Source organism: Calypte anna, chromosome 8, assembly GCF_003957555.1.
Source record: "Calypte anna isolate BGI_N300 chromosome 8, bCalAnn1_v1.p, whole genome shotgun sequence".
NCBI classification, from domain to species: Eukaryota; Metazoa; Chordata; class Aves; order Apodiformes; family Trochilidae; genus Calypte; species Calypte anna.
Genome location: NC_044254.1, coordinates 9,956,750 through 9,984,402, shown reverse-complemented (window position 1 = coordinate 9,984,402; position 27,653 = coordinate 9,956,750). Strand labels below are relative to the sequence as shown.

Here is a 27,653-nt window from a genome sequence, read left to right as displayed (position 1 = left end):
TGCCAATTGGCAGATTTGTGTGGTAAGGAAAATGGTTTACAAAAGAGCCCGCTGGAATCCTTGCTGTATCTCTCACACAATTTGCAAAAATACAAGTTTTCAATCCTCAGATACTGTCATTTGACAATAGTGTGGCCTAGGCTTTGTAGGCAAACACAAAGAATTGCTCGATGTTTCTCCTAGAAATTGGCTGGTTTGGTGCAGAACCTGGGATGCTAGGCTTCCTGTGGAACAATGTTCCAGTGAGTATCTGGAAGAGTTTACAGGTATCTTTAGGCACATTAGCTTTAAAGGAATTTGAGAATACATTCAAGTATTGGCCTGATTAGGGAACATCTTGCTCTTTGGTGAAGGATAAAGGCAAATGATAAACATAATATTTTCATCTCCTGTAGCATTAGTGAAATATATTAATTAACCAGATTAATTTTCTAAGTCCATATTCCTGACCTGATCCTCATCTTTTGTCTGAACAACTCAAAAACAAAAGCAAAAAAAAACAGGGAAAAAGAAAAAAAAAAAAAAAAACAAATAAATCATAGCAATCATAGCTGTTCCAAAGATTTCCATATCATATAGTAGGAGTAAGGTATGTAACTGTATGTAACTTTGCAACAGACATGAGCTTTGTCTTTATCTGTATAACCCACTTTGCTTTCTTTGCTTTTATTAGAGGTTAAAAAAAAAAGTTTGCTTTAAAATTCAAAATAGTTACAAGACCCTGATAAAAGATTGAAGCAGGCATCCAAGATGGTGATATCACTAACAGGAGCTGTGTTTCCTCTGAGTTTTCCTAGTGGAACAAGTGGCAGTTCAAGTCAGAGTTTTTTAGAGGTCCTGAGTTTATGAAGACCTTTTCTTTTTTAGCAGTTTGGCTGAGATAAACTTTCAAGTTTTATTCCTTAGCACATAAAGACTGCAGTCTGCTAAATGTTATGATGAATATGACACAACAGCTCCCAGCAGATTTTGACCTACCACTAAATCTTTGCATCCAGTGAACAAAATTCTGCATAATCATACCTGTCTTAATGCAATGATAAGTGCATGGCCATACCTGGGTTCATCCAGTAAGCAATTGATATGAAATTATAGTATCTTTCTCTCATTTGCAAAAAGTATTTCACAAGTACTGTGTAGACTTATTTGTCAAACTCTGCAGGGAGCCTGACCTCCTAGAGCTGCATAATGCTGGAGAAATACAGTACCCGTGAATCAGGCCACCATTGTATATTTCAGTGGAAATATTTTTCCTTCTCTATAACCCCATGTCTTTAGTTTCAAAAATGGTATGTTAGGAAAAAACCCTTAATACTGCTAGGTATAAAAATTAAATTAGGGTTGAGTTCCATTGAAAGGCTGCTCTGGGTTGCTAAACGTATGTTATGTATAAGAGCATCTTTAGACTTTTGAGGGAAGCAGGGGCGGAAAAGAGGAGTTCATAAAGTTCCTGATGTAAACTGGCTGTTATACCTGGTCTTTACTGCTTGTTTTGTCTTTTGGCATGATGTTCATTAAGATGTAGAATGAGAGGAAATTAAGCAGTCAGTAAAAAAAGGGTAATTAGTTTTTTGTAATCAAGCACATTCCCATTCCCTTTTCTTAATCCCTGTTAAGACAGTGACCTTTTATTTTCTTTTGCTTTTCTTCTCATGCAAAATTCTTCATTGTAAATGGGCTGCTGCCTTTAGACCAAGCACTCAATTCTTTGCCTCATACACAGCAAAATGAAGGTGTGATTTTACATGCATGAATATGGTTATGCTATTTGGATAAAGTTAGCACCTATTTTAAAAAAAGGTAGCAACAGGGAGCCAAGACCTCTGGGTACTCCAAGTACCTTTTAACTCTGTTACTCCACACTTTCAGTGCTAATGTTACCAACACAGATTTTTGGGCATTTTTGTGTTGTAGTTATTCTCTGATTTTCCCATGTAAGCATATCCGCTGTAGTAGGTCTAAGGATGGGTGAAATACTGTGCATTTTGCCAATGAATATGTTCGCTCTTCTGAGCCTGTTAGCTCCTGGAATAAAGATATTGGGACTGTGACTAAAATACTGACTACAGGTATGATTGGTCAGAAACACATGAGGAGAGATTGGTACAAGTACTATTTGCTGTAATATCATGTTTTGGAAAAGGAACTGAACTGTAGCCAAATACCTGAGAAAACCAGAAAGAAGGCTGAAAGGGAGAAGGGGCAAAAAGGTACTTTTTAGCCTGAACCTTGCCCCATGATTAAGTAAACTGCCTCTCATAGGTATGCTCATTCTGCCTGCTAAATAGGATCTTCTTCATACTCATAGCAGAAAAGTAGGTCTTTAACAGTATACCTTTCTTTAAGCTAATACTTTAATAGCATACCTTCTCCACTGTCAATTTTCAAGAGGAACCAGCAGGACTCACAGTATGACCTTACCGCTGAGGACAGAAATACCCAGCTGTGGCTTCCTGGCTTTTGTATTCAGAGGAATGACATGAAACACTTCAGGATTAAGAAGGAGGAAAACAGCATCTATAAGAAGTCACCTTTTTAAACTTTAATTGGGTTTTGCCTTTTTTCTTCTAATGACCTCAGTTCGTTCTCACTCTTCCTTTCCTGTTTCATACCATTACCACCTCCATTTCAGTTTTATCTGGTGTTGCCAACAGTTATCAGTAACTTGGTTCAAAATTTAGCTGTACTTCTTTTTTGTTCCCTGGTGACTTTCTTTTCAGATTACTTTCTTGATCAAGAACACACCCCAAAGCCTACCTGTAGAAATGCAGGAGTAAGGACTGCATTGCCTTAAAGCTGGATTCCTGTGAGCACTGATCCCATTTATTCAGCAGCTGATGTGGTTCACACAATCAGCCCTCAGATACAGTTGCAGTGACTTCAGGGAGACTACAATGGGGAGTAAATGCTCTCAGCTGTGAATAAAGTATTCACATTTTATTCTCTGGCCAGAAGGTTTGCAACAGCATCTGGCAGTAAATGCTTCCCAGGAAAAAATGTTGCCTTTGCACTGCTCCTCTGTCCCTGACACTTTCCGCTTCTGAAGTAGTTAACCATTCTGTTGCACTTTAACAAGTAAAAATCTCAATAATCATAACAGCATCAGTTATGATTGGTCAGGGAATCAAAACATAATTTCGTTTACACATACTTGAGTATCAAAATCTTCAGCTTCTGAGGTCTTAATGCATGTTTCAGATAAAATTTATTTTAATTAAAGACACTGCAGGAAAATTCAATACATGTCTGAGGATTTAATTTCCTAATTTTTTGGTATACTGCAGCTTCGACGAAGTCAAGAAAGTTATTTTCACTTTATCCCGACTTACACAGATTTGCCATAACATTTAATTAAAGATGAGAATCTAAGCAGTATAGTCCAGATTTTAACTAGATTTTCACAGCTCTACAAAGTAAATGTATATTTTTGCAGCAATTTTATTCAGCCACTGTTGATTCCATCCAGAAGGCTAAAGATGATCTCCCCTCCAGCTCTAGAGAAGTTTAGGGATGTAGCACGGAATCTACTTTGTATGTACCAACTTCTGCATTATGTCATGTAAGAGTGGAAAAAACCGTAAGTTTCCTCTACAACTGAAAAATCAGCTGTACTGAAAGAATTGTCCTTACAAGAACTTGGTTTGTTTGGGATCATTGCACAAATTAACTAAGCCTTCCCCAGCCCTTCTTACTCATCTGCTCTACTACAGACTCAAACCCCCAAATAAATCCCTCATGCAACCTTCTCACTATTGACTTGATTTAATCTTGACTTATATTAATGTTGCCCTGTTTTTATTTAACACAGCTGTGTCTCTTGGACCTCAAGGTAAGCTGAAAATTGGTTGACAGTCTCCTCAGCTGCACACAGGAATCACCAGCAGGATGAAAAACACTGAGTTTACAATCTCTAACATATAATAAGCTTTTTTAATGGTAAACATTGGCTATTCAGTACACAGTCAGAATTTGACCACCATTACATTACTACATAACTTATCCTCAACTTTATTGGAGGATGATATTTTGTAATTGCAGAGCATCCACAGAAAAGTCTTGTCAGTTTATCTCTTGCAGTTACATTGGCCTGTGCCTGGCTGTGCCTTGCTAGCATGGACTCAGCTAATAAAGCCATGCATTTGTAGTTGGTATTGAAAAAACTAAAATCCCGTTCATGGTGGTGACTGACAAACATAAAGCATCTTAATAAAGGTTCCCTGGAGGATTTACAGCCTACATTGTAATTTAATTATGATATCAAAGTGATAGCAATTAAATCATCTGACATCTATTCTATTATAAAACATTTCTTTAATTAACAAAAGGTGATACCTGACTAGGAAAGCCCTTATGAAACACACTTGCCCCACACTCAAATAAACACAATTACTCTACAGATGTACTTGAGTCATGCACTTGTTTTATTGTCTTTCATCTGCCTAAAGGAAGGGCTGTGACTGCTGCTTCCCTGCCCCACCAGCCCCCACAGCCCCGGGGTGCCACAGGGACCTCAGCCCTGCCCCACCTCCAAGCTCTAGGAGGAGAGATGTGAGTTTTAGTTTTTCTCATTCAAAAACTAGTACAAGTTACTTTACTCCACTGACATCAGAGGAGAGCAAAGCAAAGTAACTTCAGAGAAGCACAATGTACATGGACCTGAAAGCTGCTAGGATGTGGCAGGATGATCTGGGACCACAGATATAAATATATATAAAAATATATATATAGCATATATAGCATATATATATGGTATACCATATATATATACCATATATATATATGTAGAAGTTGTCCACATATATAAAGGCAATTTCTTCAGTTTTGGAGGGCACGGGACTCTACAAGAAAATGCTGTCAGAATTAACGCTGTTTGCAGACTTCTACAGATACAGTATAATATTGTAATTTTAAGTTTCCAACTTTTATAGCTGCAAAATTAGGTTTACAAAATTAAGTGTAGAAAAGCAGTTTAAGAAATATGGAGCTTTAGAAAGGAGCTTTAGTGAGCATTATGTCAGATGGAGGAACTGATTCTATATTCTAAAGCTGTTTAGTACTGTGTTTCAAAATATATACAAATAAGTATGGAAATCTAGATAGTGTCACAAATGTTTGCAAGGAAATAAGAGATTAATAGCAGATTATTTTTTTTTAATGTCTTCTATGACAGAGACAAGTACCTCTCAGCTTGCTTGTCAAATAAATCACACTAATAAGTCCTTTAAAATAAACTTACTCTGCAACTATGAGTTATTAAAATGGAAGATTAGTTACACGTTTGCTTTCTTATGTGCATTTTAATTGTTGGCCAACTTTTTGAATATTCAAGTGCCCCCAGGAAGTATTATTTAACTAATGTGTTCAAATGCTATATATCAAAATTTACAAAAAGAATATCAAATCTGTTTAAAATTATCTAGAGCCCTGTGTTGACTTACATTATCGGCTAAAATTCAGAGCTGTTTTCCATTGATTTCAGTACAGCACTTTCACTAAATGCCCAACAAAAATCAGAAGATATTAAAACTAAGAGAATAAATCCTTTGAAGTTGCTAAGTTGCTTTCTCTTTTTCTTTTTTTATTTTTGCATGAATATATCACAGATGGTGTTGCTGAACAGAGTAATTTTGTATGCTGCCTGAAGAATTGTTATAAGCAGAGCTATGCCGCTTCTCATCCTTAAAACACTATTAGGGCCTGAAAATACTGAGATGTTATATGCAATTTTGTTTGGTATAAAAAATGTAAATATTCCATACCTTTGTAGAAAGAGGCATCTGACTTCAATTTGTAGCATCATGAAGCCCTGTGTCAGAGGAAAGCATACCTTGCCTCCTGAGGTCTTTCATTCTTTCATCGTTACAAATAGCAACCCATTTTATAGACAGCTATTACTCATTCTAGAAGTACACTTCATATAAACTCCTTTAGTACAAACTGGGACCTGCAGTTCGTTTAAAGATAAATGCTGAACAGCATTAGATAGTTTAAATTACAGAGTAACTGTAGGAATATATGGAGGCATATCTATCATTGTGGCAAGGCAACTTCATCCTTTCTGGCTTACATGCTGCTTAATCCAGCCACAGAAGTGTCTTACATCAGAGGCACATCCAAGTGTTAAGGAGCTGATGTTGCCACTGTGCCCCTCATGAAGGCATCTGAAGATGGAGCTGCGCTGCCCTGGGAGACTCCTGCCCCTCAGTATCCCTGACCTCAGAGCTGCACAGCAAGGATAATGGCAGCTGGTGCAAGGTTTTGACCTTTCCTATACCACTGGAAGAAGCAGAGTCTGCTGGGAAGCAGTCCTGCAGTCGATTGGCAAGTCATTAAACAGCACTTTTGCTCAAAAATGCTTGAACAGCTGGACAGGCTGGGATAAGGAAATGTAATTTTTCAGATTTCAGATGGCAGCAGCTAATTGCATTACTTTTTCCAAGGTGTTTCTCTTTATCACATCTTCTGTAAGACAAGCCTGTGATGGGTAGAACTGATTTGGAATATAATCTGCTGTAATTTATTACGTCTCAGGGTGGTGCAGTGGGAAGGAGCATACTAAAAGCTTCTCTTATCAACTTATTCTGTAATAGATTGAAATGTATTAGGATAAAAGGAATCCCTGTCCTTAAACTTTACCTTCAGGCATCCCAGCAGGCAATTGTAGAAAGTCTATTTTTTTCCACTATAGAAAAATTACCTTCAATCTCTCCTTGTGAGAAACTTCCCCACCTAACGCTTACTTAAATTAAAGATATTTTAGGGCGTATTCATTCTAACATGTCCATGAGTTACAAATGTCTCACCCTGGCATACACACCCAGGCTTAATCTCATTAGAGAGTTAACAGCAGAGATAAAAGAACTGGCAGCACAACATTCACATAGGCAAACAGCATTGAAATGCCAAGCCCCACTGCACAGCCTAGGATGCCCTGTTTTTACTGATGAGGTTGCCTGAGTTAGCCCAAGCAACCTCTTGATGACGACTCCTTGTTGTAGTGGAAGCATGCAGAGATTCAAAGTGGAATATCTTTCCACAACTCTGTGGTGAGAAGCTGCTTCATGTCCAGATTCTAATAACTTTACAGTCAACTCAATAAACAAGTTTGGCTCATTTCAAGGGAGCTGCTTGCATGCTGATGCATTAATGCTGATTCATTATCTGAAAGTGTTAAACATGCCATCATAAGCCTTTCTTGCACTTAGAGATGCTCTTTCTTTATTTCGGGTAGAATATTCTTATTTGGATGTGAGGTACTCCGTGTCATTCGGGACAGTAACGGAGGTCATGAAATATTTTTGATGACTGGTTTTGTCCCCAATTTTCATTGCTCTGAGTTTCCCATCCAAGGCAGCAGAGCCCAAGAGGTGGCAGCAGGGCTGATGCAGGCATGGGACACAGCAGCAGCTGCTTTCCTTTCCCCTACCCTGCCATCCAGTAAGTTGGGATTCTTCATATCTCAACATGTGGAGAAAATCTCAACATATCTTCATATCTTCATATCTTAACATATGAGGAGAGGCTGAGAGAGCTGGGGTTGTTCAGCCTAAAGAAGAGGCAGCTCAGGGGAGACCTCATCACTCTCTACAACTACCTGGAAGGAGGGTGTAGCCAGGTGGGGGTTGGTCTCTTTTGCCAAATGACTTTCAACAAGACAAGAGGGCATGGTCTTAAGTTGTGCCAGGGGAAGTTTAGGTTAGATATTAGAAAGAATTTCTTTACGGAAAGAGTGATCCGGCATTGGAATGGGCTGCCCACTGAAGTGGTGGATTCTCCGTCCCTGGAGATATTTAAAAAGAGACTGGATGTGGCACTCAGTGCCATAGTCTAGCAACCGCAACGGTGGTTCAAGGGTTGGACTCGATGATCTCTGAGGTCCCTTCCAACCCAGCCAATTCTATGATTCTATGATTCTATGTGATGACATAAGTTTTGAAAATGATGGGTTGTTAGGAGTCAGTGCAACCATACACCATACCTGAACTGTAAATTTGCAGGTAACAGTCTTCATTTTAGGAAATAATTTTAGGAAATGTTTGTGTATTTTTTCAGAGCTATGCAGACTTTTTTATTATGAATGTATGTAATAAAGGAAATTACATACAATCTCCAGCACACAACTGAACAAATTACCAGTTTATCACCAAGTTTACGATTCTGCTTCAAAAGATACTCTGGTTTTTTTGATTGAATGACTTAAATTGGTGGAATATCCTATTGTGGATTTGATGAGTGTGGTTTTTTCTCTTTCAAGCTACTGTGTGCTATAATCTGAGTGTGCAGAGACATCACACAAATTATTGTGAATACTAATAAGACATCCTTTCACTTTATATTCAACATTCAAATCTGTTTCTATAACAATTCCATTTTGTGTAGGTATACACTGTAATTCATTAGAAATATCTACTTTATCCTCCTGATGGATACAAATGAAGGAAAAACAGTGTAGCTTGCATTTAAGAGAAATGAGATGAAACTGGTTTTCACTTACAATTGTAATTTTTGTTTATGTTTCTTTTCATTTTTCCTTTAAGTGGTTCACAGACATGCAAAGGTCCATTCACAGACATGCACAGACGACCTTCAACAAGACAAGAGGACACAGTCTTAAGTTGTGCCAGGGGAGGTCTAGATTAGATATTAGAAAGAATTTCTTCACGGAGAGGGTGATTAGGCTATGGAATGGACTGCACGGTGAGGTGGTAGATTCTCCGTCCCTGGAGACATTTAAAAAAAGACTGGATGTGGCACTCAGTGCCATGGTCTAGCAACTGCTCCAGTGGGTCAAGGGTTGGACTAGATGATCTCTGAGGTCCCTTCCAACCCGGCTAATTCTGTGATTCTGTGATTCTGTGATGCAAGCATGGGAATTCTGTAACAAAAAATAATCAAATAAAACAGAAATTAGTGCAGATTCTGTAGCAACAGGAAGCCAGATTTATTTTTATATATATATATATATATATAACAGCATTTCTGCATAACATCAGCAATTCTAATTGTGGCGTTTGACATTCAGTGTTAATCCCTTGGTTCTAAATCTTATTAAAAATTGCGGTAGACACATTGGCAATACAGGAGTAGGCTAGAAATTGTCAAAACCAATACTGATATTAAGAATCTGAAATAAAATTAGAGCTGTTGCAGAAATACAGTTTTACTTGAGATGCACTGGCACAGAATCAATAACACTCCAGAGTTGTATGAACAATGCAGACTGTCCCAGAAGCACAGCTGAGACATCCCAAACAAGAAAAGAACTTCTTCCATCTCTTTAGTCCCTTTTATTTGTTGTCTGGCTCTGCAGTTTCTTTTCTCTGTGGTATTAGCCATAGAATTAATACAGACAAAAAAAATTATCTTGGAAAAAAAAGCCTGTGGAGCAAATGAAAAGGGTCTATTCCTGCCTTAGCCACCACTTGGCTAAGAACTAATTACTTCACCTCTCTGTCTGATCTCTCCCAGATGTAACTTTGTGGACAGCTAAACATACCTGCCTGCAAGTCATTTGGAGATTAGCAGCTAAAAAGCTATATGAAAAACATTGCATAAAATAGCATCAGCAAGGTTTTCTTACAGCTATAAATGAAACAGTTTTGCTATCCTTATTCACAGCAAGTACAACACCTTACTACATCCTGCTACATGGGCAGCCTATTGAAGCTGGTGTGATGACATGCAAAATAAGGGACTGTCCTAGTTGAAGAAGACCACTTGCCCTGACTTAATAAAAGCTCTCTGCTTTTGATGATGAAAGATTGTTCATATGTGGGAAATGAAATGTTTCTTGAATTGCACTCAGTGTTTGTTTAATTGTGATGATTAGTAAAATATCAGCTTATTATTTTGGTAATGCTTTCATGAATTTACACATTACTTGGTGTAGCCTGTGCAAGTATTTGATTAGACTATGTCTTCTAAGAAGATAACTTTATTTTGGATGACGCAAAGCAAAATTGTAGATGCTTTTTGTCTAACCATTGCATTTCTTGCATCACATTTGATTGAAGTTATTTAACTATTGTTACTACTTCAGAATCCTCTCAAGCAGTCTTAAAGGCCTCCCACAGAGGAAGCGGCAACCACCGCAGGAAAACTATTAAAATTGACAGTGGCTTGTCACAGGCAACCATTAATGAACACCATGGAGGATTTGGTATCCTTCTGCTCATTGTCTTGTCATAATTCATACTCAGTATCCCGCAGGTTACGTAGAATGACTGTCTGGTGTAGCTGCATATGTAGGCAAGCAGATAGCAGCTTTTAAGCTGGTGGAAATTACAAGTGGGAAATAAATGGTAAGACCCATTTCCTGGAGATAGAATACTTAAACAGGGACTCTTTGTCTTTACAAAGCCAGTTAGGTTTGGGGTTTGGTCTTGTTATTTCCCTTTTTTACTTTCTAGTACAGGAGTTGTATGTTTCAGTGCATGAAAACTGTTTTGCATAAGCTTTGTTTCAATCAGACTAGCTTTAGATAACAAAATGCACTGCATCAGCCTTCACAGTGGCAGTTTCACAGTATTCAGAATAAATGCAATCTCAGTGAGGTAGCATGTCTTCCATTAAACTCAGCTGTACTTTCCAAGTGTAGCATATTCTACAGTTTCACTTTTAGGAAAGAATAAAATTTGAAGATGAAGCAACAAAAAAGCCTAAAGTGTGCTCACATATATGTGTACTGTCTGTACAAATACTGACTGTATAATAATCAGAATTCTTCATAGCTGAATTTAGATTGTAGAGATTGCAGCCGAAATACACTCGGTGTGGGCTCCAGTAGCATTTGCATGTGTTATGTTTACATCCGTAGGGAAGGAAATAATGTGAATTTGTTGTTGTTGTCCTAAGATCTGCTGCCCTTTGTAAGAATAAAATCATAATGGTGCTTTGGGGTGACATACATAGCGGAAGAAATTTTCTTCAGATAGAAAAGGTCCAAGACACATTTACATCCCCAGAACAGTATTTTACAGCATAAAAAATACTTGCATATACAAGTAGTTATTTGAATATGTAAATGACCTTTTAACAGGTAAGTATGGTTACGACAGCACAGACATAATTTAGCTCTTTGTTAGCAATTTAAGGTGCATTGTCATGTTGCCCTTAAGCGAATCAAATCAGTCTATCTGCACAGCTTCATTTCTGTCCCAAGCTGCTGAATTCCTTCTGGCAGTATCAATGCTCATCTGGCCAAGCAGTGTATTAGGTCAGAGAGTTGATTAAGTGGAAAACTAAGACTCAGGAAAAAACTGCTTGCTTTCCAGACACATCAGTCCTCTTATCCACCTTACCACTCAGCAGAAGAATTGCTAGGCACAAAGATGCGGTCTTCTAAATTGGAATAAAACTTTTCCCTAGAGAGAAGTTGCCAGTTCAGGGGCTGTCAGCTCCCCAGCAGGAGCACAGGGAGGGTCAGCAGGGAGAAGGTCTAAGCAAGATTGTGGGCTAGGTGCTTGCTTAAGGCAAAGTTGAGCCCACAGTGAAGGTGCAGCTCTGAAGGAAAGAGATTTTTCCAGTGGATCCACCAGAAGTTGTTTTAAAAAACACTTTCAAATTTTCTCAATGCTTCCTTCAAACCAAGAAGAGCTAAGTTTGTGCTATTTTAAAGAGTAACCTTATTCTAATTTAGTGTAAAACTAGCATAAATGACTGGAATCCCTTGGTCTGTTTTGCTGATGAGGAACAGGTAGGGCCTCGGGCAAGCAAGCATCTGCAAGACCCTGGCAGGAGGGTACCCCTCTGCACATATGTGCAGCCTTACACCTTACAAATGTGACATTTTCAAACTGCCCATTTGAAAATACATAATACTGCTCTGTAATTTAAAGTTCACTGAATCTGGGATTTTTTTAATTACTAAGCCCTAATTATAAGGCATATTACCTTTTGTGTTGTTTAGTCAGCCAAACTTAACATGTAACTTGAGCTGTGGTATGAACCACATGAATAGGTGTTGAAGTTGTTTTACATACTCCTAAAAGGACACAGGCTTTTACAACGTAATGTGATTCTACACAGAAGACACTACTATGGATGCTAAGCAGTGTCATGTTTTAAAGTTTTTTCATATTATTTAGTTTATAGTAACTGCCTGTACCATGTAGACTTTTCTTGTTACTCTATACTTAGATACAAGAGGTAGAGTCCAAAAGCTTTTATGCTTTAAGAATTGTCATTTTACACTATACATTTTTGTATTGTTCTTATATAAAATACTTTTGAGGTTTAAGTCAAGTATAGCAGTTTTCAGTTCCACTGTAAATAGCTGGACAGTGTGAATGCAGAACAGCTGTATGCTATTCAAAACCTACATCAGTCTGCTGTGGTACACAGTCCAATAATTTGTGAAGCTATGTTAATGAGCTACACAGTATTTTAGAAACCTTACAGGTTGAAAAACACCTTGGCAAAGAAAAAAAATAGGGGGGTTGTGCATCATTTTTCAGTAAGCAAGTAATACATGCAACAATATCATTAAACTATTTGAGTGGCAATTTGGTGATGGAAAGTTGACCTACAGATGTGCTAAGGACTTAAAATTTCTAAGATGCAATTTAAACCCATCCTGTTTTATCCAAAATCTTACTATAAAAAGTTATAACTAACCAGTAAGAGCTCAGTGAAAAAGTTTTCACTGTAACACTCTTTCAAATATAAACACAAAAGTCTTCATAATTCTCTTTCTAGTTTTCATTTAAGTCCTTATAAAACTGTACATTCATCTTTAATAGCTTCAACATTTTTAATTGTTTCTACACTGCTTATTTCTAACCTCATGTGGGAGTTACTATGTGCACAACTTGCTGCATTCTAGGGCTGTGATAAATGAGCTACATAAAGAGCTGTCTGGGTAACTGAAATTATCAGAGGATAAGGTTGCACTGAACACCACTGTAGCTCATCAGCTAAACACGACATCAGCACTCTCTGCTGCACACTTCATTTGATTTACACAGAAATCAAATTGAAATTCTTGCTCTCTATCTGAACTCACAGCATCAATACAGTGTATGAACCTTCACAGATGGGGAGCTGTCTTCCAGGAGGACAAGGAAACCCCTATCACAGGAGTGGGGGCCACAGGACCAGAAGATGGCACCCCCTTGGGCACCAGTGAGAAAGTTCAGAGCAACCTTCTGCACATTTCTTCAGTTTGGCTGTGGGCAATAAAAACAGAGGACTAGTTACACTTACTTAGTTGTGTTATCTACTACAAGAGAACCTTCTGCTACTCACACACATCTCACCTATTAAGATGCAGCACCAACAAAGAGCAGTTCACAGGGATCACCCAGCCCTGCATGGGGGATTTTGAGGGCCCGTGCTCAGCAGCCTGGTGCAGAAGCCCATCTAGGTTGCCATGTTCTAGTTTCCTCACACCATGAGTATTCCTGAAATCCTTCCCGTACAAAATTTTCATGCTTCCATGATTTGGTATTCCACGATATCTTTCCATGCTCAGCTAATATAAATCTGCTCCACTTCAGCTTAGGGCAAGCTGTGGAACTTTATCTTTCTGTTGCATCCATCTCCTCATGCATTGCAAATCCCTGAGCAAGGGCCTGGGAGCAGCAGGACCAGAGTTGCCCAATGCAGAGGCACATGCAGGAGCAGAGGCCCACCCGGCGGCAAGGCACCAGCTCTGCCCTCACCCATGGGTTCCAACCCACCCAGGCTGAGCACAACCAGAAGCCACAGACAGCCCATCAGCAGCAAGAGACAGAGCAGGGTCACCAGGGGAGCCTCCTCAGGAGCAGCAGAGACAAGGCTGCAACACAGACCTGCAGCCTATCCACAAGAAAAAGCCACGGTGAGGCCCCAGCCTGACCTGAAATAGAACCCAAAGCTGAGGACCTAGCTGGAGCTGGTCAGAGTGGGGCTGATGAGGGTCATGAGCCCTTCCCACTCTCCCAGCATGTTTCTCAGACATCTTGCTATCATCAGGTTTCCTTTGTGGACCAAAAATCCAATTGCATTATTTTATAACGTACTCACCCCACCCCCCCAAAAAACCAAAAGGAAAAAAAATATTTAGTGTTTTTAGCACCCTGGTTCCCCATGTCACCAAGGTGATGTGATTGCTCCATTTTTGATGCTTATGTTCTCCCTGTGGTGGCCATGGTAACTGAGACCAGCTGTTAGCAATAGCTCCCTTTGTGCTGCCCTTCCCCGGCCCAGGTGACACCTTTCAACTGTAGTGTTTGAGACATCTCATTTTTTCATACCTCCCACAATGGCTGCCATTCTGAAATTATGGATAGTCCAAAATAATCAGAAAAATGAGCAAGAGGAGACCAGTATCAGACTAAAAGATGTAAGGCAGAGACACCTGAGAAGCTATACCCTGTCAGGGAGACCCCCTGTGTCTCCTGCACAGCTTCCTTGCTGGATCTCCTTCAGAGCAGCTGGAAAAGTGGCTCTGACAAAATGCACTGACATGAGCTGATCACAATGCTGAGATCAATACCTTGTCACACAGCCTTGTCCAAGGAGTGTTCTCACAGATGGGCTGGCATCACAAGGACAGTTGCCAATGTGCTGAAAGGAAGAGATGCTATGTCCCCTGGGATTTCCGTTTCAGTTTCCCAAACCCAAATATGTGTCCAGTGTTTAAAGAAACCCAGGTTTTCTTGGAACATTAGCTGTTATTGTTCAGCCAGAGCTCATCAGTCCCAGTGTTATGCACCTCATGACACTGCAAAAATTATAAATAGGAAAGTGATTTTGCTGCCAAATACCTGCTGATACAAGAGGAGAACACCAATATTGGGCTTCTGAAATAACAAAACCACACTTGGGTTGGTGCCAGTAGATCTTCCTCAAGGTACCATTAATGCCAGTATGATCTAATGGTCACTAGTGGTCAAAATAACTGCCAAGTCAAAGATAGCCTCTGAAGCATAGAATTACCAACTAGGAATAAGTAGGCTTTTCCTCTCCAAAAGAGGCATTTCAGAGAAACAAAACTCCATTTCCCTCATAAATTGAAAAGCATTTTTAAAAAATAATTAAAGTAACTAAAAAGAGAGAATGTTCTAAGAATTAAGTGGCTTTGCTAAATGCACCAAAGCATTTTGTGCTGCAAATATTAAAGTTTTCCTATAATGCATTTTCAGTTCGTAGTATTAAAGAGAGGTATGATGGAATAATCTGAGAGCCACCCTTGAGTGCTCAGAATGCCTTCACATGATCTACTTTGGAAGAAATAGTACAATATAATCAGGGATTACAGAGTTCATCATGCAAAAGCATTTCTCTCTAGTTCTGCATCTATATGTAAATTTAGGATAGGAGCCTATACCTCATGGAGGTGGTGTCATGAAAATTAATTAGCTAGGTCTATGTACAAGGCAAAGTACAAGATCTTAGGCACTTAAATGTCTTTTTAAATCTGAATTTTAATGGCCTACTTGCACCAAATTCATCAGTACATTGAAATGTACTTTCAGAGCTTAAATGTGTACAAAGTTTTTTAAGAATTATTATTATTATTTTTTGTACAGACAGATCCTCTCTAGTTTAATCTTCTTACGTGTCCCCAGAAGTTATTGATTTAAACATGCTTTTCTTTTTTTTTTTCTGGCTTTGGAGAATGTACATGGTTTGGCCCACAGCTCAAAGTACCTGTGTGGACATCCAGATGCCTCTCACTTGGGAGCTCTGTGAAAGAGCATCAAATCTGCTGCTGAGATTTTAGTACTCTTTCTTAACTTAAATCATTTTAACTTAAAATGATACCACTGCAGAACATGAACATGGTTAAATGTTCATCTACATGTTTTCATCACAACAATAATTCTGCAGACATTGACTGGGATGCTCTGAGACCAAATGATGAATGTAGTGAGTTTGATAGATCAATTATGAAGCAACAGACTCTGTGCCTTGCTAACCCTCTACCACACCGACTGTTTACCCTTAGTAGGACAATGCCTGATGAGTAAGTATCTCCCAATTAAGGTTTTCATCATCTGGCTTTGTCAAGTAAACAAGTAATTCCTGGTTAGAAACCACATGCAGAATGTAAGCATAAGGCAATTGCTGCTATTAGCTGTTACTCTCTAATTAGTCATCTACAATGTAGAGCACACTACCAAGCAAACTACTTGTAATGATCTCTTGGAAAGGAAAATAGAAATACTCTATTATTTCCAAAAGTGTGACTTGAATGCAGTGATTTACTGCACAGCCTCACTTAAATGTGAGTCAGGCTGTATTTATTTTTTGTCTTGTGCATCTGAGCTAACTACCTTGAGGCAGTGGTATAAAAATCGGTTGCCATGACTTCTTGAAAATTTATTTTGCTTCTTCTTAAAATCTTGGCCTGATTGACCTCAGCAGCCTTCACGAGTTTGAAAATGCAAGTTATAATCCTCTGTAGGGATTTAGCCAGGTGTCTATTACAGCACGTAATCTTGTGATACAGCTTCCAATATTCACGCTGCAGAGAGGTTAAGCCCCCCCGTCTTTGTTCCTCAGTAAAAAGGTCCATGAGGTGTTAGTGTGGACAGGAAGAAGATGGAAAGAAGCAACATCTTCAATCAAGCCCTAAGCCTGTGTGGATGCCTCTGAGGAGCTGTCTGTACACAGCGGCTTCACCTGATCAGCACCACTTGGACTTTAACCCTCTAAAAGCAGCTCCAGCACTTCTGCTGGCTCCCCTGCTGATGGTCAAAGGTCATACTACTACTAGACCTCTGTCTTTAGCCAGAATCCTCACTTAGGGTATCTGTCATGTCCATTACCAAAGATGCATTTGGTAAGGCATGCTGCTGCCCAGTGGAAGCAAGGGCAGCCCCTGTGCCCATTCCTGGGCAGGGACACTTTCAGAGCTCCTCAGGCAATACTATAAAGTTCAGTCTGGCAGGAACAAACAGACATCACTGTGTGCTAAATCAAACAAAATCCAGCCAATTGAGGGGAAACCCTACCAGGGCCAGTGAGCCCTAGTCAGCAGCTCCTCGGGTAACCTTGCTTTTCCCAGCTGGGGCTGACCGTCATCAAACCTTGTGGAACAGCCATGTGCCCTCGTCATGCCTGTAAAACAGGTACCTCTTCCTAAACCCAAAACTTTTAGACTGTGTCAGTAGTTTTGGTCATATTTTGAATTCCATGAGCAGCCTAAACCAAAAAAAAAATAGCAACATTATTTGCCTGCTTGCAAGTAGCTGTTTAATATCAGTCTCCAATACTGCACAGGAAAATAGTGGTTTTCTTTTAGATGGTTGTGGTGTTGGGAAAGCCTTCAGCTATCTTTTACTATAGATCATAGTATAAAGTGTTTAGAAGTATTAGGCTTTAATCTTTAATTACTTTTTAAAATATCTCAGAATGGCTTAAATAACATTTTGAAAAGTTATAAATATTTTCCACATCATCCAGCTGAAAAGCTGCTGCTTGGAAGGCTTAAATGAAGATCTATTTATGGCAGCCTGCTGGTCACAAAATTACTTACAGCTGCTAATGTTCCAGTCTTTTAGATGTCCCCAGCACAGAATGGGCCTAATTTTCACAAAGTGGGGAAAGAGTCTCTTTGTTGCATTCATTTAACTAAGACAGTGGTCTTAAAGAGGATTATTGCAGAGATCAAGACATAACAATAAGTAACTAATCCCAGTTAAATTAATTGTTTTCATACTAATGTGTATTAAGGGATGCTCATGTAGGGTAAGACCTCTTAACACTATTTTGGTGATGTAAGACTTAATATGCAAATTACATGTCAGATTAGTTAGTAGCAGCTTAAAGCCAAGTTGCTGGTAGAGAAAATGGGAATCTGACTCCAAGCCACTGAAGAAATAATCGTGATAACTTTTTCGAAATTATATCAGTGACTGCCATGTAGGCAAAGGGGAACTTACCTAAACTGATTGTTTCTTTCTCTCACTCTCCATGTTAGAATGCAGGACATTTCTTTTATCAGCTTATATTGGGTTAATTTTTTTTCTCCTAATTTCCTTTCTAGAATACTGAATTCCACACAGGTTATTTTGGTGTCATCAAAATATTCACCTCTTAAAAGAGAACTGCAAGCTATAAAATGAAAATAATAATTCAATTTATTGGAGACGATATGCCTGAAGATTCTTATTAGGACTCTTTATTTGCAGAGATCTCCTTATCCCAAGGTTTCTGTGGTGGGCTTCTTGCTATAATCTATTAATTGGAACAGCCTCACCTTTCCCAAAAAACTTTGTAACCTCTGATATGTAGACTACTATTCAAGTGGTGAATATATAGCAAGCTAGGGATGATTTTTAGCATTCACAGCATCATTCTTTTAGATACTTTATTGCTTGTAACCGTACTGCATTCTCACTAGCTTGTGTTTTGTTAGAGCCCCATCTCCCAGCATTCTCTGATTATATTGGCACCTCAGCTTTTGTTAAAAGAAAAAAGGTGAAAGGAAGAGGGAGCAACAGAAATCAACCCTTGTATACAGAAAGAAACAATGCATCCCATGCAACCTGGGTTACCCACTGGAAGTCTTGAAACACTCCTCCTCTGGTATCTAGGGTAGTGAATCAGAGCGGCTTTAGTTTTTAACATGAAGAATGGCAACAGCCTCGGTGGTTGCTTGTTGAGGAAGAAAACAAAACCATCCCTCAGCACTGCTTAATGCACCTGTCTGGCTACCCAGGAGCATTTATTTGCTGTGTTTCAATACTCATGACCTCCCAGTGAAGTTGCTTTTGCCAAAGGAATGACAGAAGTATATACATTATAGGTAGTTTTGTGGTCACAGGCACAGAAGTGATCAGATTTTTCTAGCAGACCAGAAAGGTGGGATTTACCTAACTGAGCATTTTCACTCAGTTATTTATATATATTCAAAGGGTCTGTAACCTTACAGGTTTCACAATATGTATATATTTTTTCCCTAAGGAAAAGAAAAAGCTTAAGTTAGGCAAATCCTGGTGTTTGTGTCTAATACATTAAATGGAGCTTAAATAATAACAAAACCGTTCTTTTCTGTATTCTGCTTGAAATGTATTTTGATTTTCACTGTTTTATTCAAAAGGAAGGCATAGAAATAGCAACCATGAGCTTGAAATCAGAGCTGTAACAGGAACTTATTATAGACACATTTTACAGGGTATTTTCAGTTACAGTTGCATGCTTTGAAGCTGTCGGTGTAACAAGCAGTGTGCTGCTTATCAGAAAAAAACCAAACCTTTTTGTAGTCTTGTAGGTTTTTTCCTAACTTCAGGTCCCGGTGAATTGTTGTCAGTTTTAGCATTCGGCTGTAGTAATGGGAAAGAGAGAGAGAAAAAGAGAGAAAGAACATAGCGTTTCCCTGTCCTGGAAGTTGCTGGTGAGGTGGTCAGAGTGAGTGCAGAAGTCCTTCTGCTTGTGTTTTGTGGGAGGACATCAAGGAGCAGGGCAGTGACGAATGTGAAAACTTATCTTTGAAACCCTTTGCCACAGTGGATGGCACCAAGTCACTGCATTGCTCTAAGGCTTTCATATGGAGAGAAGCCTAACTAATTATAAGAAAAGGTTGATAATTATACCAGGGCTTTTTCCATTTCCAGGGTAGGTGAGGGGATCTGGTGAATGACAACAGCACCTACACTGATGCCCATACCAAGCTCTGATAGGTATAAGCATGTGCATCTTTTTCCCCGGCAGTGTTGACCACCAGTGAAAAGAGTCATTTCTTCTTCCACAGCCTATGTGTAAGGCAGAGGCAAGGGTACAGAGCAGTGGTTGCAGAATGAACAAGTAGCATAATATTACTGTACTGTTGAAAGCTGAAACTAGATAGATGTGATTCAGTGCAACCTATGGGGTCTGATACCTTGGCAACTGCTGCAAGATATCCCCGATCTGTGAAAAAGCAGAAGATTGTCGTGTGCAAGTTAATGCATCAAAAGGCCAAGAAGAGAATAATTCACTTTCACCTTGCTACAGAGGACAAGCAGCAGCAAAAGCTGTGCACTATTGGCAAGCTTTTTTGTTGCTATTTTTAACTCAAGTCCTCCTTCATACCTTCAGCCACCACGGCAGCATTCCAGCTGGAGCAGCTGACATCTCCCACCTAATCAACTGTTGGATTATCTTGTCCTGGTAACCTGGAGCGAGTGCTTCATGAAAAGTCTCTCCTGGAATACTTCACTACCCTGTAATAAGATGGCAGATGTCTGATCAAGCCCCAGAGTTGGCAGAGCACTGATGGCTTTTGATGGCAAGGGTGAATGTTTTAAGGCAAGCCACTGCTAAGCTAGGAGCACAGATAAGCAGGATAAATTTAATTCCTAAGTTAAAAGAAACTAAAGGTGTACAGGGTACTGGTTCATACTGAGTACATTTGGGCTACACTGCTGACCTCAAAACACTTGCCCTAAAAATTACTTCTTTTGTTACAGAGTTCTTACGGAACATACTTGTTTTAAAAATAAATTCTCTTTGGATGCTGCTTCTTTCCAGGAGTTCCTGAGCTTTGAGAGACTTGCTTACTGTTCCCAGTCTTTTGTTACTCGATCACTGGTCTGAGTCATTCAGGGTAAATTATTTTCTTTCTCTGAAACAGACTAAGAAAAACGGTTTTGTTACAGAAGCAAGGGTGCTGTATTTGTGTGTGTCTGTACATTAACATGTGAAACATTCAGGATAAATCTTGTAAAGATAAAGTTATTCTTTGCAACCATTTTTTTTTCTGCCCTGGTTTCACTTTTGGAAAAGAAAGCAACAGTTTTCATGTGCTGAACAAAAATATCTTTATATGTCACAGTCATGTATGCCATGTCTCTTGTAATACAGATTTGCTCTTTTCCAGGGGAATCCCTACATGTGCAATAATGAATGTGATGCGAGTACCCAAGAACTGGCTCATCCTCCAGAACTGATGTTTGACCTTGAAGGAAGACATCCCTCCACATTTTGGCAGTCCACAACTTGGAAGGATTATCCAAAGCCTCTTCATGTTAATATTACACTCTCTTGGAACAAAACCATTGAACTGACAGATAACATAATTATCACTTTTGAATCTGGTCGTCCAGACCAAATGATCCTGGAGAAATCACTTGACTACGGACGAACATGGCAGCCCTACCAGTACTATGCCACAGACTGCTTAGATGCTTTCCATATGGATCCAAAATCAGTGAGGGATTTATCACAGCACACAGTCCTAGAAATTATTTGCACAGAAGAATACTCTACCGGGTACATGACAAATAGTAAAATAATCCACTTCGAAATCAAAGATAGATTTGCTTTTTTTGCTGGACCTCGGCTTCATAATATGGCTTCTCTTTATGGACAGCTTGACACAACCAAGAAGTTAAGAGATTTCTTTACCATCACAGATCTGAGGATAAGACTGCTTAGGCCAGCAACTGGAGAAATATATGTAGATGAGCAGCACCTGGCACGCTACTTTTATGCCATTTCAGACATAAGGGTGTATGGAAGGTAAGAGAATGTAAGCCTCTAGAAACAGGCGTGTGTGTTTGGTTTCAAAGGTTATTCTAAACTGTTATTTCCTGAAATATGACAACATTTTTTGCTGGGACATGTTCATTTGAAGTAAGTCTCAGCTGAAGTCTGTTTATGTTCACACTAGAAGTTTCTGACTCAGCAGTACAAAGTCCTGTGTGGTACTGTCACTACCCTAAGAACTTCAGCCCTAGGTCTCACAATCAGGATAGTATTAACTGTTTCTTATGTTGGCTCAGGAATTCACCCTGACTTTAGAACACTTTCTGCTTTTATACCGTTGGAGCCTGATCTGATAGCAATTAACTAGAAAGAGAGATTTTGTTTTATCATTTGACTTTTTCATGCCTTTAATGTAAGCTGTGATTGAAACAGCAGCACTTGTGCAGACGCTTCCCACTAGGTCCAGCTATGACCCACCTGTGAACAAGACAAGCAGAAGAGATTAAAGTCCATTCCCAGTATTACAATTATCTCTGAAATGCAGGGAAGCTGAACTAAAATGGAAGAAAACCAAAAATGTTTTAGAGAGACTTATTTGAATGTAACAAACTTAGCTAGGTTCAAGACAAATAGTCTCCCTGGGGAAAGCAGCGCCTCGCATCAGGTGCTGTAGTTCCCAAAATAATAACTGCAATGATATTACTATCAAGAAATTTTCTTCCCAGCTCAAACTAGCAATTTGACTGATGACCTCAAGCAGGAGGGCAATACCCTTTACATGTGTCTTGGATGCCAGTTTATTCAGAAGAAATAACTGGGACCTTCTGTATTAGCAATTCACTCATCACTCTAATACACATTTTTCTTCTCTGATTTTTCAGTAGAGTTCAAATCTTTCTTTTTTTTTTTTTTTTTTTTTTTTTGTAAGAGAAGCTAAGTATCAAAATTAACAGGAATGCTAATGTGTCTTAGAAGGCCAAGGCATTTTTTGCAGGTGTAGAACTGAGTGGAAAAAATAGAGATAGTAATTATATAAAACACTATTGACTGTATCTTTATTGCTCCCATAATGAGTTTGCTATTTTCTAGCTCTTTTATACAAGCCTTTCCTGTTCATAAGCATTTGGACATAGCAAAAACTGATACCTAAAATATAATCAATGTGATGTATCTATTGAAAAATATCCCTATAACTTTATATGTATTTTTACATTACATCAAAATGCACTTCTTAGGACAGTAGATTTCACGTGTAGTTACAATCTTCAATGTCCGCACCAAATGCATATACATACTGAGTCACTAATTGAATGTTTGCAAGTATAAGATAAAGTTTATAGTTTAAGAATTCTTATTGCAATTTTCATTAGTTAAATTGAAAATTATTTTTCAGAAATCTCTTGGGAGGACTAAGTGAGTTATGGAGAGTTTAAGATACTGTTTGAAATAGTTACATTAGGTAAAATTAGCCTCGGTATATAAAAACCCAACACATTCTATTTAATGTTCATCCCTTCTCCATGGGTTCCACATAGGTGAGAGGCATCATATCAAAGCTTAGGATTTGAGGGTAGACACTTTAAGAAAAAAGCTGCTCCCCATCTGAAAACTGATCTGGAGCTTTCTTCAACTAGACTATCAGTACTTTATCAAAGGAAGCATCTGAAGGATTAAAAGAGATTTGCTTTGCATGCAGATTAGAAGTAGAAACCTTGTGAGTACATCTGGGGCATGGCAGTCTTGTGAAAAATTATCTGTAGAAATGAAATGTGACTATACAGAGAGCTTATCTGGTGCTGATGCTTGTTGTCTAAATGATGCAGTAATTGGACACATGCTTTAAAGAAATGTTTGATGTGTAACAGTATGTCACTAGATTAGACTCATGAATTCTTACGGCTCTTCTGCTAATGAGAAGAACAGATCTTTAGGGATGTGATGGCCTTTCCTTCAATATGTAGTGAGCCCTCCTTGTTAAAGTTACAGGCTTGCCTAATACTAAGTAGCTGTGGGGCTGTAGTACATAGGCCCTGATTTTTCAGTCTCACTAATGTGACTTGCAATAGTCCTATTTTCACATGCTTTTAGGTATTTTTGGTCCCCTACCAGAAACCTTGTAGGTCCTTCCCAAAAAGTCTCAATCTACATTATGATCATGATACCCTGAGGATCAGAACACCGTGGAGGGGAGAAAGGGTTGCCAAGGATTTTGTGCTTCTGTTCCTGATTGAGCTGAGCTTTCCAGCCCTTGGATGTTAATTTAGGAAACTGGAAATTAAGATCTAATTAAATTTTTTTGCTACAATGTTTCATATTCTGGGCTTTGCGACATACATACTTATAGACATTTACTAAAGCTACACTAGGCTATTCCCTGTGGATATGCTACCTTGATTTGATGTTGGATCAGTGACGCTAGCAGACACGTTTTAAAGAGAGCCCTTTCACTGAAAAAAATAATAGGTTAAATTAGGTTCAAATCACCAAAGCTCATAATAGAGTATTTCTAAAAGCAGCATAAAATACAATTTGTTTCACACTATACTTTAAAGATCTCCAACAGTGAAATGCAACTATCTGAAATCTGCCATATTTTATGTACAATATTCAGGGGTGGTTAGTTTACTTCACAAAAAATTATAAATAGGAGATTTGCACACTTACTGTAAGGTTTGTTTTGTCATTGATTTCCCTTTCGGCATGAAATAATCCCGTATGCATGTTGCATTAGAGATGAAAACCTGTGTATTCTCAATGAACACCTCACCTCCTCTATTACCACCTGTTTATTTATCTTCAATTTACCATTTCCATTGTGTATTTATTAAGATGATGGAAAAAAGGAAACCTGGCTGTTAGCAATTTCAGCAACCCCATTGTGCTCACATTATTCGAGAAACCTAATAATGCACATGAACTAATTCTGACTTGCTGATGGTCTGCTTCACTAAATCAGGGTGATTTTTTTCTAGTGAATAATGGATGATGTAGTGTGCCAGCACCTTAATTAAAGAGAATCTCTCTTAGTTTTGATCTCATTTTAATTTACAGGGTAATTCTACAATAATATCACTAATGGAAGGTACATTAAAGGGCATCAAGTAGCATTAACTGTATTAAATTATGGCACTTGTGTTAATTAACTGAAGAAAGATGGTCGTAACGGCTAGAAAGGTTGAGTAATGCATAAATAAATGCTTCTGGGATGGGAAACTAAGAAAGAGAAGACATTTTTTCCCCTCGTCTGGCCTTGCTGCAGAGAATCAGAGGGTGTCATGTATAGTAACCTCAGGAAGGTTTCTCTCACTTCGCTGCTTGCAGAGTTGGGCTGGATTGTCTGCAAGCTCTGCCTATCCTCCATTTCTCAGGAAGGAGAGTCCTGGCAGTAAGCTGCAAGGCACAGCTCCCTTTTGTAACATCTTTTTCTAGGAGAAGTTCACAAAAATGCTGATTATAATTCCTTTGATGTCAAGCTAAAGGTTCCTAGCAGATTTTGGATCAAGCTGCTAAAGGTTTTACTGTGTTCATTCAAAAATATTACTGCTTTAACTGTTACATTGTCCGTGACATGTACATTGCTATACTGTCAATTAGCTGTAATCTGGGATGCTACTGAAAAAAAACATTGCCCTAATGGGTGACAGAGTGGCTAGCTAGCTAAAACAAAGGAACTAACTGCTTGTGGGTGAATAGGTTTTGATCTAAGAGCCACTGGTTTCATCCTGGCACCAGAATATCCAGCCTCTGTACAATGTTATTAAGCCCTTTGGAATTTATTTTTATATCCTTCTCGCCTTGAAGCTGCTGTGTTTAAGCCCCAGGGTTTTCTGACCCTGTCTCAGCTTCAGTTGCAGTTTCAACAGCAGAATAGAAGCCTCTAACAGTACACAAGTGAAAAGTATTCTCGGTTTTAACAGTTTCTTGCTCTCACTTTCTCTCTTCTAAATTTAAATCTGTCTCAGAATCTGAATAAATTATTCTGGAGGAAAGCATATTTGCTACCTAGGGAGCACTTTTGCCTTATTAGTCTGCCCCTCCTGCCAGCTGTGACCCTGAGCCCCTCAGTATTTCTGCTGTGGATTTGGGGTAGGTGAGTGCCCTTCCTCGTACAAAAGAGCTGATCTGCCCCCCTGAGTCTGGAGTTCGCACTGCAGCCTTCACCAGTCGGTCCCAGCAAGAAAGCTGGGTTGGTTGTACCGGGTTCCATCCACTGACTGATTCTACAGAACCGTTCTATGGATGGATTAAATCTGCATGTTACTCGGGCATACACTTGACAACGCTGTAATAATATCTCTCTGTAATGTATCCAAAGGCGGAGCTTGGCCCTTGGGAAGGGGTAATATATAGAATAGTTTAGTTTTATCTATAATAGAAAATGTTTTCACTAATGTTCAGCTCAGAACCAGACCATCAGTATGGAGATGTGTAGGCCTTAAGCTTTTAAGGGGACAATTGAATGACATTCTTTTTTTCTAGGATTTATTTACTATACTTGACTACTCCTTTTTTCCAAGAATACTTGCATAACCAGCTAGTTCTCCTTTGAGGTTTTTGCTAGTATTTGGAGGGAATCTAGCAGTTTCTCCAATTAAATTATGAACTCATTAGAGAATGGGAAAGAAAAACAAACATATGTATTTAAGAGTATGTCAATTTATCTCCCGAGTGCAATTAGCTTTTTTTTTATAATTCTGCATTACAGCAGAATTCCTTAATGTGTCATTAAGGAAAATAGTACTTCATTTTCTGCAAACAAATCTAGGATCATCATGAACTGAAATAACTAAATGGTCACTGTGTTTATTCACACATGAGCAGTCTCCAGTGGTTTACTCATTATGGGTGTCCTGCATGGGTTTTACTTCTGCTCACATTCGAATAATTCCACCTTCCACCCTGGTGACACAAGTCCTGTCCATCAGATCAGAGTGGTCTCAGTTTTGTAGTGACTGGAAAGAGAGCAGAGTATTAGAGCTGGATGGCTGACAAGGTTTCATTATGCTATACATTTTTAAAACTAGTGAATTTAAATCACCAGGTTTCACTTACCCTTTTGCTCATTAGCATTTGATCATCTTTTCTCAGCTTGTTTCCACATTAATCTCCCCCAGCTGTCTTTCAAGGAAGCTCAGTATCATGCAGGATCAGGGTGTTTGAGGAGAGGCACCAAGCCTTTCTCTAGTATAATTCATTTTGCCATTGAACATTAAAGGAGTAGAGATGAAACTCCTGATGAAAGAAATGAGAATTTTTCTTTCTATAGTACTTTGTATGCCGAAAAGCTATCCAAAAACCCTTTCTGACTAAATTCAATGATTCCAATGTCTTGAAGATACTCTTTCCTTTAAGCTTTTCATTTAAAAAGAGTTAATGCCAACACCGAAATAAGCTTAAGGAACTCCTGGATCAAATACACAAATGATTCCTGGCACAGGTATGTCCTTCTGGTTGAGGTGGAGTGGTACAACGTATTATCCTCTTCAAAGTTTAAAACTTTGCAACTATTTCACAAGTAACAGAAACTACGAACTTGTAGGGGGTTTTTTCCTTTTGTTTTTTAATTTAATTTTCTGATCCCTTCCATGGGTACTAGCATGGTGAGACTGCCTACTGTTAGTTTTGTCCATCTTGATATCTACTTGCACATGCTTAGGAGCTGATTTTTCCTGCATACTCCTCCACAGGTAGTAGTTGAACCCAGAATATTCTTGTTCTTTCTCTTGATGCAGGTGATGTTTTTCTCTCTTTGTTAATCTTTTCTGTTAGTTGTAATAAATGAGCTCAGCTGTGATTTAGGGAAACATTTGAAACTGAGAGGGAACTGCTGCCTTTCCTCTTATTTCCCTCTACTGTAGACCTGTATTTAATGCTATGTATGCTATTAGAAGTACTGAAACAAGAGTCCAGATCTGATACCAGTTTTAGATGCTATCCTGTAAATCAGGACTAATTTTTCTGAAGTTAATCATACTTAACCAATGAGTTTCAAATCTGTTCATGTAGGAGGAGTGAGGGAAAACAAATGATGGAGAGGAAGGGAGGACAAAAGGAAGGAAATAAAGAAGGGAGGACAGAAATAAGGAGGCTGTCCCCTCTTCTCTTTAAAAGATGTTAACACCTTGCAGTGTTTTCATCCTCTCATCTTTGTGTAATAGGGCTGGTGTGCAGCAGGACAGTTCTGAATTCCAGTGATGCAGTCACACAGAGACACCCATTCCGAAAACTGGAAAGTGAATTACTAAAGGTCAAGGGTC

The 27,653-nt window shown here is 38.9% G+C and overlaps 1 protein-coding gene across 1 annotated transcript in view; it reads left to right on the top strand.

Moving 5' to 3' along the window:
- Positions 1–27,653, top strand: part of NTNG1 (netrin G1) — a 147,576-nt gene that overhangs the window by 40,797 nt on the left and 79,126 nt on the right. Inside the window, exon 2 of the mRNA XM_030455432.1 lies at positions 20,789–21,429. Coding sequence (XP_030311292.1) covers positions 20,789–21,429 — 641 coding nt within the window. The remainder of the gene's footprint in view (positions 1–20,788; positions 21,430–27,653) is intronic.